The 19,722-nt window shown below is 41.6% G+C and overlaps 1 protein-coding gene across 2 annotated transcripts in view; it reads right to left on the bottom strand.

The window, feature by feature from the left end:
* Positions 1 to 5,787, bottom strand: part of TTLL1 (TTL family tubulin polyglutamylase complex subunit L1) — a 28,355-nt gene extending 22,568 nt beyond the window's left edge. For both annotated transcript variants that reach the window (XM_075210289.1, XM_075210290.1), the window contains exons 1-2: positions 5,747 to 5,787; positions 963 to 1,079 (exon numbers count right to left, since the gene is read on the bottom strand). In XM_075210289.1, coding sequence (XP_075066390.1) covers positions 963 to 1,075 — 113 coding nt within the window. In that variant the 5' untranslated portion in view covers positions 1,076 to 1,079; positions 5,747 to 5,787. The remainder of the gene's footprint in view (positions 1 to 962; positions 1,080 to 5,746) is intronic.
* Positions 5,788 to 19,722: the final 13,935 nt, after the last annotated feature.

Here is a 19,722-nt window from a genome sequence, read left to right as displayed (position 1 = left end):
CTGAGAACTGTACTAAAGTTATAGTAAAAGATGCCATATTTCCTTTTCCTCTATTTTATTTGCATACGGCAGTACCATTACTTAATGATTGAAAGTTTGGGGTTTATTTACATTGCTCTCAGTGAACCATGAAATGCGCTTCTCAACTAGAAGATGCAAAATGCGTTGCATTAAAAGGATAGGCTGAGAATGATGGCCACCAGTTCTGATGAGTTGCAAAAATCAACTGAGCGCCCTTCTGCACATCAAGGAATGCTCCTAAAAATGTGTCTACGCCACCCTTTTTCTCATTTCAATCTTGTTGGTGCACTGCTCCCCAAAACTCACCAATACCCCTCCTGCATACTTTTCAAGGAACACCCTCGCTCTACCCAAATCATCACATCAGTCAGCTCTATTTTGTGTTCCTCTGCAAATGCCGCTATCTCTCTCCGCCAACCCATTAACTTTGGAGAATCTAGACACACCACCTAAAATTGAGGTGTGTGACATCATCAAAGGGAATTCTGCAGAGCTCCTTGTTGTTTGTGTTTTGTAAATTAGACCCGGTGAGTTTTGCAGCTATAAAGGGATCTTTAGCACCATCTTGTGGCTTGAATTGGATATGCACCATTTGCAAGAGTAATATTATGTATTATTTGGCATCAGTTGTAAAGTTTGGATATATAGATAATGCTAAACTTATCCTGATGAGGAAAATGTTTGGCTTTGAAGAAATTTAGGCAGCCAGGTGCTTATTTTAACACTACCAGCCATAACTGAAACACATATCCAATTGTATCTGGTTCATGTAATATTATTTGGATTATATGCAGTTCCATCTTTTACTCTTATATTAAGACATTTATATTTACTTTTATAGATACTTATATTTATAGATACTTTTTATTTAACAGACAAATCTCTGTCGTCTTTGTCCCTTGACACCAATGTAACAGAGAACCTCAAATCCATAGTCCTACCAGTAGAAGTTCCAATCATTGCTCTCCGATACCTGGATCCATCCTCTTTTCTCAAAGTTATTGATCAATACAGACTTCTCAATATCCGTCACCCACTTCAGTTTCCCAGCCATGACTCTGAATAACAGAAAGAGGTTACTTTCATTATATCGTACTGTTATCTGTAATAGTATAATAATATTCGTCATTTATAATCGCCACCGTATTACACTGTACAATCAGAATATATATGTTATCCCTTGCCTTAGTGGTGCCTGCAATCTAATTTTGTTACAATACAGAAATGGAAGTTGATCAATCAATGTATTGGTTCACAGCAGGTGCTTGAAAGGGTGGGGTTATCCAGAAAGGAGAAAATACAGAGATAAATCCCCCAGCACACAGCTGTGAGCCAGTAAAAGAGCGGATATTTCTCCTTGTACAAAAAATTGCAGAATCCTCAGTTACACACATTTGATGATAAGCCACCCGCCCCGTCACGGCGCTTCTGCTAATAGGGTGGTCCTAACTCTGAACAGTGAGAGTCCCTACATTGGGTCATACCTTCATGTGTTTTTAAAATCTAATTTTCCGACCACACACACACTCACAAACACTAGGTACAATTTACACAGACGCCGATTAGCCTACCAAGGCTGTGGGCCTCAGCTATGAAACACACTGCAAAACATTTTGTTTTCCAAGGCGCACGTCTACTTTTCAGTCTTTGAAGACCCCTGCAGACGTGCGCCCAGGCTGGCGGAGAGGTACAATAACCTGAAGACGCGCACTGTGTAATAGTCACATAAAACTCCAACCTCCAATCACTTTAGAACCGTCAGTTCATAAAAATACACAACTCCACTTATCAATACTGTTCTCAAATTGTTCTTTATTCCAGATGCAGCTGGTTTACTGCTGAAAATTTAGAATAACCCTGGATCTACTAGGAACATGATGCAGAGGAAGCTTTCTCCGTCTCCTCCTCCCTCCAGAATATCTGCAGGAGCACCAGCATACTATGTCTGATAGTTCTGCTTATTATGTCAGTACTGGGTGTTCATTGCACGCACAGTAAGTGCTCTGAGCACTCCACAGCAACTACTGCCTGGATCTACCCCCAACTCTAAAGTGTCTATACAGTGGCAGCCCGGATCCCAAAAGCAGAACACTTTATCCTTTTATTTTTAGATGTGTCTCATGCACATTAGAATAAACCAAACACTGTAAGGTGGGCAAACTAGTCACTACAGTCAGAACACCTATTGTATTCACTCTTCAAATCTGGGTGCACACAGACCAGCAGAAAGCTTCAGCCAGTTACAGCCTTAGGGTGGAATTCAATTCAGTACCTAAAATATTGCTGATCTTTGCTTGTATCTCATAGAAATGGGGCAGGTTAGTAACAGTCCGGCTGCTGCATTTTGTACCAGCTGCAATTCTTTTTCTGGAAGACCCAAGTAGAATGCATTGTAGTAGTCCAAGTATGAAGGTACAAATGCATGTATGAGTGTACCTCTATCATTTCACACATGTAACCAGGGGAGTAGAGTTGCTCGCTGTGTATTTCATACCGATGGTCTCCATATCATAGCTCTTTTGAATCTTAGCCTTAAAAGAAACTTATAATGGTAGGTGAGGAGTTTCCCCAGCCTGAGCCTGAGCCGCTCTTGTTGCTATGAACATAAAATATTGCTAGGGTTGAATCTGTCTTGCACCTTGCTGGATACTCAAATCTGATATGCACTTCAGCTGTGTCTTCCTCTGTGAGCTGATTGGAAGACTCCACTATGTAAACGGTTAACTGTCATGCAATAATTGCCAGTGATAGTGCTGAACATGCTAGTTTCCTGGTTCCTGTACCTGTGTTCTATTTTTTCCTCGCTCTGCATTCATTTCTGATCTTGATACCTGGATTGCATCACACAAGTCTGCTGATTCCTGACTCTGTTTATATCTGTCACTAAGCTCCTGTTGTCTGGTCTGCATCTACACACTATTCATATAGAACTACTCAGAATCCCCATGCATGAACTGCAGCAACTATCTATTGCTCTCTTGTGGGGCTTTGCAGTGATTACTGGACTCTGTGTAAATCTGCACCAGCATTGCTTCTGCCACATTCTTCATATCCTTGCATTGCATCAGACTGTGTAAACCAGTACCAGTATTTCTTCAATGATATTATTTATATCTGTGTTGAAACAAAATACTGTTACATTACTGCATGATTCCTGCATTACATCTGATTACTCATCCCTGCATTACCTCAGATCTTGTACTTTTCCTGTATGCTCTTGATATTGCAAAAAAAAACTATAACGCTTTTTACAACATAACCTTGGTACTCCTGCGATTTCCTAACACATATTTGACATGATGCAACGACTGCCAGTGTGGAAGGAGTATTGGAACAAAGCAGACTCTGGAATAAAAGCTAAAGTAACGTTTGTGACCGGCTCAATTAGTGGGACAATATTTTTCACAAGATCAGAATCAACAATATGAAAAATATCACCCTCCTCATTAGTTACACCTATACTTGGTTATTTTGGGGAACAATTTATTAAGTCTAACCGGCATTAGGTAGATTTGAATAATTAATTTGTATAAAATATTTATATTATTAAGGAACTTGGAAATACACTGGGCATTGGTAAATATTGTTTCCCATTCTTCTGGGTGAGTAATGATCCTAACCTCTAAGTTCTGTTACCTTTGTAAAGTCCTAAGGATCTGTGTTCAATAAAGCAACTGAATGATACTTCAGACAATGAGAAGGGTCTTTACTTGGTTCAGGGATTGTAATAATTGAAGCGTCCAAAATTTCAGGGGTAAGTAGCCTCTTTTCAGAGCATGAAGTAAGTATTTGTGTTACAGTATGCCGGGGGTCAGGGAACTTTTTATCTTTTACCCCAAAATATATTTAGATACGCCAACGTTACCCCCTTGATTTGAAAGGAAGGAAATCATATATTAGTAATTATTGGAATTCAAACATTTATTGAATATATTTAAAATTTCTTTGAATTTCTTCAACTTCAAAACCTCAGGTTTTGGAGAAATGATGTTGCTTCATTATTGATAAGAGAGCATCAATATTGGGGCATTTTGATGTCAGAGCAATTTGGATACAGTCTTCAGCGTCCAATCGATTTCTCTGCTTTGTTTTTATGTTCGTTAGAGTGGAAAATCCTTGTTCGCAAAGGTAGGTTGTTGCAAAAGGCAGCAACTTTTTGACTGCCTCCTCATGTGCAATTTTGAATGTCTTTGCAGCTGTTGACATCCAAAAATATGACAGATCTGCTTTGTTTTCAAATGCAATACGTGCTTCATTATTGCATTGAAGCTCAAGAAGTGCCTCTGCCAACCCTTGAGGCTCTCCTGGTACAACAGCAATTTCACATTTAAAGGGGTCTACAATCCAACTGACAGCAGGTGAATCGGCAGCATGACCCCCAGAAATTTCATTTTTACTCCATTTGGGGTAATTTACCCCTGTTCCCTGACCACTGCAGAAGGAGATCCATTTGAAAAGCAGAATAAAAGTTGTTTGAAAATCCATTGGAACCTGAGATTTAATAAATGTTTTCTCTCTACCCAAGGTCATCAGCCTGTAAAACATGCGACAATCATACTTTCCATCTCTAATGGGTTATAGATTTTCTGTCCTTTATCATGCTTAGCTCCTGAATTCTATTCCTGGACGGCTGACCTCTGACCTTACACGCCAGAAGTTTAATTGCCCTTTTACCTGATGCATAAAATTTCTGACGTAGGTGGTTTAGAGCCTTTTTATTCTGTGCTTCCAGGGTAACGATCATATTCTATGGCTCCTTTTCTCCCACCATAGTAGCTTGTTGAATGCTGGCAGCAGCCTGAACAACAGCTTCCCTTACCCTAGCTTTAAGGATATCAGAAAGTGTGGAGGTATCTTCAGTATATGGAAGAAGATGTCTAATGAATGTTTGAGGGAAAGAAGAGTGTCACTGGAAGATGGGAGGTAATTGCCAAAGGGACATGGCCAAGTAGGAGCCTTAGTGGAAGAACGCTGCCATATCATTAGTAAGGGGGCATTATACCACCATGTTATAGTTAATATTTTGATTTTAGAAATGTATTGGAAGGACCACTTGTCAATTGCTATTAAATCAATATATGGGAAAGTATGGTGGGCTGAATAGGAAATATATAGTTCTCTCACCGGATGTATTACCATCCAAGCATCATAAAGGTCATACTCATACACTACATATTTCTGAGTCCTATGGACTGTTTGATAATTTTATCCAGACACCATTTAAGAAAAATAGAGCTACAGTATATCTGAAGTTTATAATCTTATTTTAAAGGTTATAGCGACATTATTTTGGTTCTGCTGGATTAAGGGCCACCCAAGCTGGAACTGGGATGGGTGAGCGTGCCCACCTCACAACACACACCCTAGATTGTAAACTCATTTTTACTTTCTGTATCATGTCATTATATGTTATTTATTTGTACAAACAATATCCCCAATTTATCCACAATAGATCAGCACTTTATAAAGGACAATAATAATATTCAATCATTATGTTGTATATACTGCACAATATTAAAATATTCCACTATTGTATAGTAGTTCTGCAATAAAACCCTGGCAAATGAATGACATCTGCAAAATATACATACAACTCACAGATGCCATATCATTATGCCTGCTCTGCCATTAACCATTTGATTTAATCCCAATGCAAATAATAGAGTATCTCAGAATCAACCCACAGTCACACCCATAATACCCTCAGATTGCATTGTATACTCACCCTGCAGACTGCACACAGCCCTCTGCAGCCTCCTGAGCATGTACAAGGGGGAGATGTACTTCCGGGTTGTCGCCATGGTAACCGAGGACGCCAAAACCACATGCAGTCTTGTCATAGTGCCCACAGTGCATCTCCTATACACATGCATGTGTCTGGTTCTTATTACTAACAATTGTTATTATTATTATTATTATTATTATTATTATTGGTGTTTTATCCTCTGCAGCTCCCTGTAGTCCTGCAATAAACATTTAGTTCAGCATTGAATTGCTGAAATACATATCAATCTGCTGAGATATTCCCCAATGTCTTTTATCTTGCATCAACAACATATTAAAACGTTACAACATAACTAAGAATAATGTAATATTTCTAGTCTTGCACTGAAACTCAATGTGCTCCAGGTAACACCAGCGGTCCTCTCTCCTTTTTATCTCATCAGTGCAGCTGCATTTTGTGTGATGTCCCTATTTTCCAAGGAAATCCCAGCTACTCTGCACAGTGTTACTGCTATGGCTCTGTATGAGAGGAAAGCCACCAGCACGTGGTGGAACTACAAGTCCCAGAATGCCACATTATATAATTTAGTCCATTTGCTCTATAACATTGATAATAAAAAAATATTGTTTTCTGTCTTTTATATGCATCTTGCTGGTAGTTTTCTTCAGATAGGATGAATAAGTGACATGCTGCGAAATACTATCTTCATTCTAAATCAATGTCTCAAATTCAAACATACCAGCCGGGGCCTGGTCAGAGGTTGTAGTATGATACAGAACTATGCAACTTGGAAAAACATTCACTATTACCTGTGTCTGGGCATGGGCTGGCTCTCAGACTGTCCCTGATGAAAGTATTATTTTCCAGTTCCGTGAGATTGAAAAAATAAATTGATTTATAGTTAACTTTAAATACACAGTCTGACAATAACTACCATTTTAATTTCATATAATATGATTTTCATAACATAGAAAATAAAATTATGTCTATGACCACAATTTATAAAAACGCTATATATCTTTATTACAAAAATATTAAAATTATAAGTTAATATAATGAATAACCATACTACCCCCTCTCCTCATTCACCAATTTCATCTACTTGTCTCTAGCACACAAGATATGTAATTAATTAATTTCCAAATTACTTGTAAATAATTCTATTACTAGTACACTGATACACATGTGGCTCTGGATATGAATAATTAGTTCCCCCCAAAAAAACATTACATATTTTGATTGGTAACTGCAATTCTACATAGGGCCACAAAGTGGCGCCACTGCTAACCCACAGCCAGACACCAGTGTATTATACTATGATTAGTGTGTTATCCACACAATATCTGTCAGCCACATGCTATTTATTATTTATTGCTACTTATCAAACAAAGTTAATGTATATGTGTGGTCTATGAGATCAGATGGCAATTAGATTACAATTGCTACATGATTTAAGATGGATTTAACACACAAACAAGAGGCATCCACTCACATTAATGTGTTAAATACGTATGTTATTAAGTACATCAATTCTACCATCTCTAGGAGATGAGACAATGATATTGTCTCTCACGGAGGACGGTACTGTGCCTACTCAGCTCAGAGCAAAGTAAGCTGGATAATGTTGGCTTATGCATTGTTCTAGAGGTCTATTATTAAACAAAAAGACAGGTAAACAGGTAACTAGAGCAAATGCAATGTGTAGACCAAAGTACTTCTGCAAACAGTTGCTCGTACAGGAAATGGAAGCATGCAGTGAGCAACATTTGGCAGTAACAATATTTACCAAACCCACATTACGCGTAATTTATCCAAACACTGCCTGCATTTTTGGTGCTGTCCAAAATCTCCCCCCCCCCCCCCATGGTTTTTCCCCTCATGCCTGTCCCCAATGTCTCCTTCTCTCATCATCATCGTCATTTATTTATATAGCGCCACTAATTCCGCAGCGCTGCCCAGGAGTCACATTGTTTTGATCTAGAAGCTACTTTTATTGTACCTTCCACATAACCCCCCCCCCCCCCCGCTGTCACTTAATCCCCTGTGTAAATAATATATTATTAATACATAAGAAATGAGCAGAGTTTCGCTCCTGTACACCCAACACCGAGGGCTTTGGCCTTTGTGGCCTTTCCACAAAACTAGGATTAATTCATACTTGCCTACTTTTTAAATCTGTACTCTGGGAGATCGAAGTACAAGTCATGTGACAGAGGGTAAGAGAGGGTGTGACCACGGCATTACGTCACTATAGCCCCTTACGTCACTTAATGATGTGATTAAGCCCCGCCCATGCTGTTCAATGCCGTGAATTTAGGCATTTTACAGTGTCTGGGAGGTTTGTATACTCTTCCGGGAGTCTGGGAGGACTTCCTGAAATTCGGGAGCCTCCCGGAAATTCCGGGAGAGTAGGCAAGTATGGACTAATTATATTTGGCCACCCTGTCTGTTTCCTCATGTTTTCCCCCTTGTTTCTTGCCCTGGTCTGCAGTTTTCCCCCACCTGCCTCTTATCTTGTCGTTTATGTCAACTTCCTCATTCCCGGTACAAGAGCTGCTGTGTCCTGCTCTATACACAGAGGGGATTTTTGAACTGGCAGAACTAGCAGGATGACAAAGAAGACAAAGTAATGGGTAATTATTTATAAATAAACCCACACAACATATACTCCTCTTCCTAAGCCTCGAGAGGAGCCAAGAAGAGAAGATTTGGTTGTCACTGCATGTACAGTGGATACAAAAAGTCTACATGCCCTTATTGAACTTGCAGGTTTTTGTGATGCAAAGTGTGAAGTAAAGACTAATCATGCCAAACCTTTATTCCACCTTTAATGTGACCTTACCAATCCAAGTGGCAAAAAATTATATTACATTTATATTTACTTCTAAAAAAAATAAGTGAAAATAAAAATCCTACAATACCCCAGTTGCAGTAGTGGGCACACCCCTAAACTAATACTTTGTGGAAGCACAATTTGCTTTTATTCTTACCAATAAGTCTTTTTGAATAAGTCTCTATCATGTTTACATATCTGGGGGTAAATGTATTAGACTGTACAGCGCTACGGAATCTGCTGGCGCTATATAAATAAATGTTGATGATGAAACTGCGGATTTTGCAAGTCACCAATATTCTGCGACTTTGCAGGGGACATTTAAAACGGCAATGTCTTTAAGGACAAGTTTTGGCATTAAAGTTACTGTCGTTTTAAATTTCCCCTGCAAAATCGCCGAATATCGGTGACTTGCAAAATCCGCAGTCTAATTATCATCAATATTTATGAACATCAACAAAGTTCCCCTGGACTTTGCAATTCTAACCCACTATCCCCTGCCATATATGTTGTATAGGAAGTAATGACTGACCACCAATAAATACAAGCTGGATTTATAAAGTTCATCCCATATAGAGGTTTGTTTTGACACCAGTTTCCCTGCATCAGTCTAATAGAAGTCTGTGATCCAGGGGCGTAAATAAACATTTGTGCACCAAAGAGCAAAATGTTTGGTCCCCCATGTTCTGCCCAATGGTAAGAAAAATCTATATATGGGAAGAGGGGAGTCAGAGCCCCTAGGTGCAGGACTCACATGCAGCCCTGTCCTCACTAACACATCACTCATCTCCTGATATACTCTGTGCTGCTGGGGGACCCTGCTCCTTCCACTATATAACTGTCAGTCTGTGACTTCCTGCTGCCTCCATTCCCCTCCTCACATCATGTCATTGCCCCTGTCACATGCAGCCCTGTCCTCACTAACACATCACTCATCTCCTGATATACTCTGTGCTGCTGGGGACCCTGCTCCTTCTACTATATAACTCTCAGTCTGTGGCTTCCTGCTGCCTCCATTCCCCTCCTCACATCATGTCACTGTCACATGCAGCCCTGTCCTCACTAACACACCACTCATCTCCTGATATACTCTGTGCTGCTGGTGGACCCTGCTCCTTCCACTATATAACTCTTAGTCTGTGACTTCCTGCTGCCTCCATTCCCCTCCTCACATCATGTCACTGTCACATGCAGCCCTGTCCTCACTAACACATCACTCATCTCCTGATATAATCTGTGCTGCTGGGGACTCTGTTCCTTACACTATCTAAATCTGTGCATATATGTTAGGTGTACAATGTATTAAAAACTGGACACAGCACACACCTTTATTCTGCCAAAACAAACTTGTTATTCTAGGCTGGTGCTAATGAGGAACTGAACCCCATCCAGGGTTTAAATGCAGTATCAGTGAAAAACATTCACAAAGCACACAAGTACTTGTTTTGCAAGAACTCCCTAAGCAGTGGTTATAATTATGAATGTACCAAGCACTACTTTTCTGGGTATGGTCCCTACTGCACATGCTGTACAGCAAAACATTTTAACTTTTTTCACTTGATTTCCACCTTCGTTTTATCACTCTCCAGTCGGTGCAGTGACTTCCTGTTGCCTCCATTCCCCTCTTCACATCATGTCACTGCCCCTGTCACATGCAGACCTGTCCTCACTGACACATCACTCATCTCCTGATATACTCTGTGCTGCTGGGGGACCCTGCTCCCTCCACTATATAACTCTCAGTCTGTGGCTTCCTGCTGCCTCCATTCCCCTCCTCACATCATGTCACTGCCCCTGTCACATGCAGCCCTGTCCTCACTAACACATCACTCACCTCCTGATATACTCTGTGCTGCTGGGGGACTCTGCTCCTTCCACTATATAACTCTCAGTCTGTGGCTTCCTGCTGCCTCCATTCCCCTCCTCACATCATGTCATTGCCCCTGTCACATGCAGCCCTGTCCTCACTAACACATCACTCATCTCCTGATATACTCTGTGCTGCTGGGGGACTCTGCTCCTTCCACTATATAACTCTCAGTCTGTGGCTTCCTGCTGCCTCCATTCCCCTCCTCACATCATGTCACTGCCCCTGTCACATGCAGCCCTGTCCTCACTAACACATCACTCACCTCCTGATATACTCTGTGCTGCTGGGGGACTCTGCTCCTTCCACTATATAACTCTCAGTCTGTGGCTTCCTGCTGCCTCCATTCCCCTCCTCACATCATGTCACTGCCCCTGTCACATGCAGCCCTGTCCTCACTAACACATCACTCACCTCCTGATATACTTTGTGCTGCTGGGGGACTCTGCTCCTTCCACTATATAACTCTCAGTCTGTGGCTTCCTGCTGCCTCCATTCCCCTCCTCACATCATGTCACTGCTTTTAAATGCAGCAACAGTGGGTTTGAGGTCTAACTACCTGTCTTTCTCAATGACACGTGCCGGGAGTATATGTGCTGTGGGTAGGTCTGCTGTTATATAACATAGAAATGTCACTACTTGTGTGATTATTACTTTATTTATGAATTTGTTTCCCATTGACCATAAAAATGGTTGCTGATATTACGAGAGAAAGCTTCTTATTGTATGTGCAGCCGCTCCATGTGGGTCCAAGAAAATATTGCCTTCTATACGCACAAACTTTGACAGTACTATTTCTTACACCAACGTGAACGTACAGGGGCGGATGTAGAGTTGGTTGCAAAATGGGAGTAAATTTCTCTGTGTCCTCACCTTACGCGCCTGGTTTATAACAAGTCATCATCAGCACAGAGTATTTGCAGCTGCCCTGTAGCCTCCTAACAGGTGTATAAGTATGTGTCTGCAGGTCTGCCTGAGCCGCATTTGTGTAAACTTGTCCTTACCATCCAGCGCCTACGTTAGAGCGACCTTTCCTTCCGCCCGTCCCACCTCTCCAGGCGTTGGTGGGCGTAAGTGACAGAAACGCGCAACTCTGCGCAGGACCAAGTCACATAAGATGCGCTAGGCATCAGCCCTACCAGCAGTACATCCGATAAACACCCTGGGGGATGTTTATATAATCCGTCCGTTGCAAAAACAGGCAATGGAAAAATGGAAAAGTTTTTCCACATGTCCCCCAACTAGCACCCTGCACCTATCTTACGCCAGGTCTGACCCGCCATAGGACACGTGCCTTAAAGCGCTAGATTTTGTATCGCAGATGATGGTTATTTTCATAAATGCTGCACTACGATCCCCGCAATGAATTCCAGCCCACTTTTCCTAAACCTATATATCATCATCATCAACATTTATTTATATAGCGCCAGCAAATTCCGTAAACCCCCTTTCTGCTGAAAAATTGGGGGGCAATGCACAACCTGCTTCTAACATACAGCCTTCTACTGTGCACCATTACTGCTAATTATTTTACTACCAAAGTAGCTTTATAAATGGTTATAAATTGTACAATTCTCTCCTTGCAGTTTATTTCTCTTGACTGAACCTGTTTACATTATAACTATAAGGTATTATGATACAGATAACACTGACAGTACCAGGCATGCAGCTGTGATTCAGTGCATGTTTGGGGAGGGGTGCAGGGGCTCCATGCATTGAGCCCAGGAGGCTCTGTGGTGACAATGACAGGGGGGAGGGGTGCAGCCAGTCTCCACCCCGGGGCTCAGAGCTCTGCTAAAAGTGAAAGCAGGATCACAACAAACGCTTGCAAGTGACGCTGCTGTGAGTATATCCTAAAAACTAGACCTATATCACTTGTGGATACTATGTATCAAGGATATCTCTATAATCTGCAATTGTTCTGTCTCTTCCAGGGCAGCTGTCGCTTCAACCACAAAAAAAAAAAAGGTAAATTCAGATTATTGCCAAGCTTGTTCCTGTGACTTATTTGTATATATAACGTGGGTGTGTCATTGTGTCATCCTTTTAACCTGTGATTTGCTGCCCCCCTCCTGCAGTGAAAGGGTTAAAAGGGTCGCCCATTGTTGCTTCCAAGTTGTTATTGATTTGTATGGATGCTGTGCCCCCTCCCCTCCCCTCTCCTCGGCTGACTTAAAATCTAAATCTTGGGTGGATTTAAATTGGGAAAAGTTAAATAAACATTATTTGGGATTAATCAGGAGCTGACAGTAGTTTTCCTTTGTGACCGAAAGGTTTAATAATTGTCCTTTGCAGTATATATCTGTCTGATTGGTGATTTATGGTGTGGTAGGTCAACGTGGGTGTTTTTGTTGGGTAAATAAAATGCCCAGGAAGCGGGTATTTATCAGTAACAAAACTTTTGACACACACACACAAAAAAAATTATTTTTGAGTACATGTGGGGCAATGGGGGAAAGATGTAATCATATTCCAAATTTGTGTTTCCCATCCCCCACCCCAGTGAGACATGAACAGTTATCACTACCTACCACTAGTTGACAGTGATCAATCTGCTATAAAAAAAAAAAGTAATAATATAGAAATAAATGAGTTATTCAGTAACTGTTAGAGTTTAGCTTTTTGTTATCCCCCCTAAGTCGCCCGCTCATTAAAGAGGGATTACATTATGAGTTCAGTAATACATTTAATAATAAACTGTTGAGGGAACATGAAGAACATACTTAACTTTTTTTTTGTTTTACCTCAGTATCAGTAAGCGGCCCAGTTTGCCACACCCGAAATATATGCTGGTACATTCTGTAGAGTGTTCTGTGTTATACCTGCGCACACACAGGTTTGTTGTTGGGAACCATTTTGTGCTGGTGAAATGTGCGATTAAACCTCAAAGTGTTGTTTTAATAAGTGTCGTTAATGTGCTTTTTTTTAAATGATTTAGTCCCTGTTTCCTTCACTATTATGCTATATGAATCCACTGCATAGGGAAGTGTTTGCGGAAATGGGGTGGATTACAGATGTCCGTAATCCCTCTTCTATATCAGATTTAATGTGCATTTCCAGTGCAAGACATACATATTTGCTAGTTTGGAATCCCCCCGCCCCGCCCCCTCCTCCTCAAACAAAATCCTGCATGTGCCCCTGTAATGCTGTTATTAATTCTCATTAGAAAACTGCAAATGCTGTTTTGTGAAATCACTTTTGCACACATGTCCCGAATTTATGGACAGAGATGTCGGTGTGTATTGGGAGGAGTTAGGTGGTTCAGTGGTTCAGGGGCATTCCCTGCTAAGGGTGTACGAGGCACATGAGTGCACCCACATGTAAAAGGAGATTGCTGTTTTGCAGGGCGAAGCATTGTTTTCACCACATTAAGACTTCATTTTCCACCTCTGAGGTGCCAAACATCAGGTGTAGTCCTGAACGTCTCATGATATGCATCGGACAGCTTAACCTTGCACTATGTGGATTATAATTATTTACTCTTATGACTAATTTAAGATATAAATGAGGATAAACCAAACAGGATTTTAAGAGACAAAAAGAAAATTTAAAATGAATAAAGACGGTTTTTATAAGTGTTAGTAGTCTGGACTTTGAAGTTGCACCTCACTCTTTCCACCCCTAAAAGTAGAGGGGGATCAGTGTGCGGAACTACCATTGGTGCAGCAAGTGGGGTACACCGGAGCCCATGGAGATAATGGGGCCCGCTGCCTGAAGAACTAGCGAGCTGTGGGCCCCACTTCCCTCCACCAGGGGCCCACAGCTCACTAGTTCCGCCTCTGACGGGAATTGATGTTTCCTCCCCTTATCAGTGAGTCTCTACTTCCTTAGTGTACACTCAGCTCTTGAGTCAGTGCACCTGCACTCTGAGTGTGTTATCCGTCTGTGAGTGTGCACTCAGCTCTGCAGTGAGGGTTTACAGACTCTGTGTCGGTATATACACAGTGCTCTTGTATATTCCTTCACATGACTGAGTGACCCAGGGTCGCCAAGAGAAATTTCAGGGCCCGGTACAGGAACTTCTTGGGGCCACCTCCAAAGGTTCCGAAAGTGGTGGGGCCACACCAGGTTGGTGACTCCTCCCACTACACAGGCAGACCAGAACCTCCAGTACTTTGTACCTGCTCCTGCCCCCCTCTTGGCACCTCTGAAGTGACCCACCATGTCAGTGAGCTAAGTGGGCATCAGACCATCGGTATCTGATTGGTGGGACCACCTCAGACCAGAGTGACAAGACAAGGGGCCCCAGCTCTGCAGGAGAGACTGAGTTACCTGTGAGTACAGTATTTTTAATACCTGTAATAAAACTTGATGAAGGAGCAATATATGTAGTTAGAACTTGAAACAGATTATGCAGCCTGTTGTTGCATAATACGAAATTGTTATGGTATGCTGGGACTTGTAGTCCTACAAGAGGTTGCATAATATTGGTCTGGAGAACTAGGGAGGCCAAACCAATACTTTTCCTGGGGACCCCTGAGGTTTTATTCCTGCTCTGTCTTCAGTAATAGTACAAAGCCTGATATATAAAGCAATGTATTTAGTCAAAGCTGCAGACAAACACCCGCAGGACAATAAACAAAAGTCACATGAAGTGGGATAGTCCTTTAAAATTCCAACTCCCATTAGTAAGAGCACTAGTGTGCCGTAGTTAATGCAATAGCAAAAAAAGCAAATGTCTGTGAGTTACCACATATTTGCACCATATAAGTAAATAACCCTCTTATCTAGTCCACAATCCCTTGAAAATGTGCTTATTTTTATTATTTATTTTATGTTTTACGGTTGTCATGAAAAGAAAACTTGCATTGTAAAGTAACATAATAGACTGTTTTTATAGACAGTAAACCGGTGATTGAATTAACCTGTGTTCCGTGGTTAATATTGTGTAAGATTGTATACATTCTTTTCCTGCTGCGTCAGACTCTTTGTTAACACTACCTGACGTCCTCAGCTCCTGGGTGAAAGGTTGTGTTGTGTGTTTTGTGCTGTTGTCAAGCAGGACGCTGCTGGCTTTGTGTTCATGTGTGTTTGTGTGCTGGAACCAACGTGACTCTGTTGTGATGTTCTCATTTCCATGTTCAGTGCAGGGATTAGGTCACGTCTGGGGAGAATAAAAAGTATAGTGAATATGTATCGATGCAAATGTCCCGGTCACTATTTGCTTGCTATTTAAATGGTATTTTGCATAAGCAGCTGGTAAAATGTGGCATTGTTTGTGTTAGAATTGATCCATGGGAGAGTAATATGAGTTTGCTGAGTAATTATGTCACTTATACAGAATCTAATAAGTTAAGAGATAGAGGTGCTGATGCAGAGTGGGATGTATGCCAGGGTAACTTGCTCTTGTCACATGCAGCCCTGTCTTCACTAACACATCACTCATCTCCTGATATACTCTGTGCTGCTGGGGACCCTGCTCATTCCACTATATAGCTCTCAGTCTGTGGCTTCCTGCTGCCTCCATTCCCCTCCTCACATCATGTCAATGCCCCCGTCACATGCAGCCCTGTCCTCACTAACACATCACTCATCTCCTGATATACTCTGTACTGCTGGGAGACCCTGCTCCTTCCACTATATAACTCTCAGTCTGTGTCTTCCTGCTGCCTCCATTCCCCTCCTCACATCACGTCACTGCCCCTGTCACATGCAGCCCTGTTCTCAAACTGGACAATGGTAACACTTTAAATGTGCTGCTTGGAGCAAGCTTATAAATGTATCTCTTTATAATTCTATTAGATAAGTCACAGAAGAAAGTGCAGTTGTATATATATATATATATATATATATATATATATATATATATAACATGACATATTTAGAATTTAAACTATGACACGTTCTGTCTCATTGTAGTTTTGGTCGTGATTCAAGTCTGAACGCAACTTGCACGAAACTTGCGGTTTAACAAAGAGCCCGGAACTTGTAGTTAGTGCCAAGTGTTTCTCTAGATACGTTTCCATTTGAATCCTGGTATAAGTACATTCTGCCTAAATGTTACTTGCCGTATGTAAATAGACAGGACAGACTACAGCATGTGTACAAGTGTACGTACAATATAAGGTCAATCAGACGGCATAGCAAAAAATGTATATTATAAAATAAATGAACAACTGTAAACAGTATAATCATTAATAAAAATATGGATTCTAAAAAAAAATACTACATTAAATACATAAAGCTTTTTAATGCGTACTGTACATACAATGTGCTGCTTGCACACACATGTTCTGTTCTAGCTAGGGGCACGCATAGGTGTAGTTTTTACAATAAATATTAAGCTGTGTCATTCATCACTGTCAGTCGGCAATTACCCCATGTCCTGTAGCTGGTGCAAATGATAATTCGGAAAACAAGCGTACCTACGAGAAACCCAGGGCGTGAATCTGCCACATCCGCGCCTGCACACCCTCACTGTACATTGCTTACACCCCTCTGCCCCTTCTCTCCCCCGTTCCACCCTCCAAGTCGTAGGCAGTCGCATCATGTGCATTCAGATATACATTTCATTCACTTGCGTCACTGGCATAATGTCATAATGTCTGTTTCTGAGCTATTTCACGCAAACGGACTTGCGTGTCCGAATTCTAATGTCCGACAGTTAGCATAAATTATATATATATATACATAATATTTGTTTGTCTTGATGTGGGACCTTCATGTCATCATAGTCAGGTTATTGTGAGCGCACTTGGTTAGTGGCTACCAGTAATGTCTGTCTGGTTCCTGGATTGTCTGTACTGATATCCATCCCGTGTATGTGCTGGAGGTGTTTGCAGTTGTATCTAGGAGGGTGTGTTGTAAGTTAATATGGGTCTGGAAGTCTGCCAAGGTGTTCGCTTCTACCTACTGGGAAAGCATGCAAGACACGGTCTGTTCTCTGACTCCACACTGCACATAAAAGAAGGGTGCACACTCCCATATTAACCTAGACGTAAAAGACACACATTATCCAACATTCTAAAACGGAATAGTGGAGGTGTTGCCCATAGCAACCAATCAGATTCTAGCTGTCATTTATCCACTACAGGCCTAGCCAACCTGGGCTCTCCAAGTACTGTGAAACTACAAGTCCTAGCATGCCCTGTCGGCTATCGGCTGGCTGTCTACTGGCAAAGCATCCTGGGACTTGTGGTTTCACAACAGCTGGAGAGCCGCTAGTTGGCCAGGCCCGATCTAGTACATGCTAGAAAATGATTGGCAGCGTCTGATTGGCTGATATTCATTACATATACTTTCATACAGCACACCCAAACAGGTGTGTGGAGGGAAAGAGAAACTAAAGACTAAAGGGTTTTGGTCCAAAATAATGATAGATGCCAGGTATTCTCATGTCGTAGTATTTAGGGTGCTACGACCTCCTGATCTCCCTCTACCATAGACAGACAAGATATATTTTATATATATATATATATATATATATATATATATACACTCTATATATGTTTCCCAAATATCACGTAAGCCAGCAGACCATTACACATGCAGTTTGTAATGTGGTTTATGTACTGAACGGGAACTGTTTTGCCTCTGGGCACTTTGTTTTAGCATCTGCTGTAATTGTGAATCCATTTTTTGTTGTTTAGCATTGCAAGAATTTTTTTCTTAGTCTGTGTTATATTATTGTGGTGTTATCTCATATGTGACGCCCTGACACAAGGTGTAGGAGATGGTATGAACAGCTGTGGTATATTGTGGGCTTATCTCATTGTGTCACCCTGACACAAGGTGTAGGAGGTTGTGTGATCGACTGTATTATATTATTGTGCTCTTATCTCATGTGTGACACCCTGACACAAGGTGTAGGAGGTTGTGTGATCGGCTGTGTATATTATTGTGCTGTTATCTCATGTGTGACACCCTGACACAAGGTGTAGTAGGTTTTGTGATCGGCTGTGTATATTATTGTGCTGTTATCTCATGTGTGACACCCTGACACAAGGTGTAGGAGGTTGTGTGATCGGCTGTGTATATTATTGTGCTGTTTTCTCATGTGTGACACCCTGACACAAGGTGTAGGAGGTTGTGTGATCGGCTGTGTATATTATTGTGCTCTTATCTCATGTGTGACACCCTGACACAAGGTGTAGGAGGTTGTGTGATCGGCTGTGTATATTATTGTGCTATTATCTCATGTGTGACACCCTGACACAAGGTGTAGGAGGTTGTGTGATCGGCTGTGTATATTATTGTGCTGTTTTCTCATGTGTGACACCCTGACACAAGGTGTAGGAGGTTGTGTGATCGGCTGTGTATATTATTGTGCTGTTATCTCATGTGTGACACCCTGACACAAGGTGTAGGAGGTGGTATGAACAGCTGTGTTATATTGTGGGCTTATCTCATGTGTGTCACCCTGACACAAGGTGTAGGAGGTTGTGTGATCGACTGTATTATATTATTGTGCTCTTATCTCATGTGTGACACCCTGAAACAAGGTGTAGGAGGTTGTGTGATCGGCTGTGTATAATTTTGTGCTGTTATCTCATGTGTGACACCCTGACACAAGGTGTAGGAGGTTGTGTGATTGGCTGTGTATATTATTGTGCTGTTTTCTCATGTGTGACACCCTGACACAAGGTGTAGGAGGTTGTGTGATCGGCTGTGTATATTATTGTGCTGTTATCTCATGTGTGACACCCTGACACAAGGTGTAGGAGGTTGTGTGATCGGCTGTGTATATTATTGTGCTGTTATCTCATGTGTGACACCCTGACACAAGGTGTAGGAGGTTGTGTGATCGGCTGTGTATATTATTGTGCTGTTTTCTCATGTGTGACACCCTGACACAAGGTGTAGGAGGTTGTGTGATCGGCTGTGTATATTATTGTGCTGTTATCTCATGTGTGACACCCTGACACAAGGTGTAGGAGGTTGTGTGATCGGCTGTGTATATTATTGTGCTGTTTTCTCATGTGTGACACCCTGACACAAGGTGTAGGAGGTTGTGTGATCGGCTGTGTATATTATTGTGCTGTTATCTCATGTGTGACACCCTGACACAAGGTGTAGGAGGTTGTGTGATCGGCTGTGTATATTATTGTGCTGTTTTCTCATGTGTGACACCCTGACACAAGGTGTAGGAGGTTGTGTGATCGGCTGTGTATATTATTGTGCTGTTATCTCATGTGTGACACCCTGACACAAGGTGTAGGAGGTTGTGTGATCGGCTGTGTATATTATTGTGCTGTTTTCTCATGTGTGACACCCTGACACAAGGTGTAGGAGGTTGTGTGATCGGCTGTGTATATTATTGTGCTGTTATCTCATGTG

Source organism: Mixophyes fleayi, chromosome 4 (assembly GCF_038048845.1).
Source record: "Mixophyes fleayi isolate aMixFle1 chromosome 4, aMixFle1.hap1, whole genome shotgun sequence".
NCBI lineage: Eukaryota > Metazoa > Chordata > Amphibia > Anura > Limnodynastidae > Mixophyes > Mixophyes fleayi.
The sequence above is the reverse complement of the archived record's forward strand: the minus strand, read 5'-3'. Positions and strand labels throughout refer to the sequence as shown.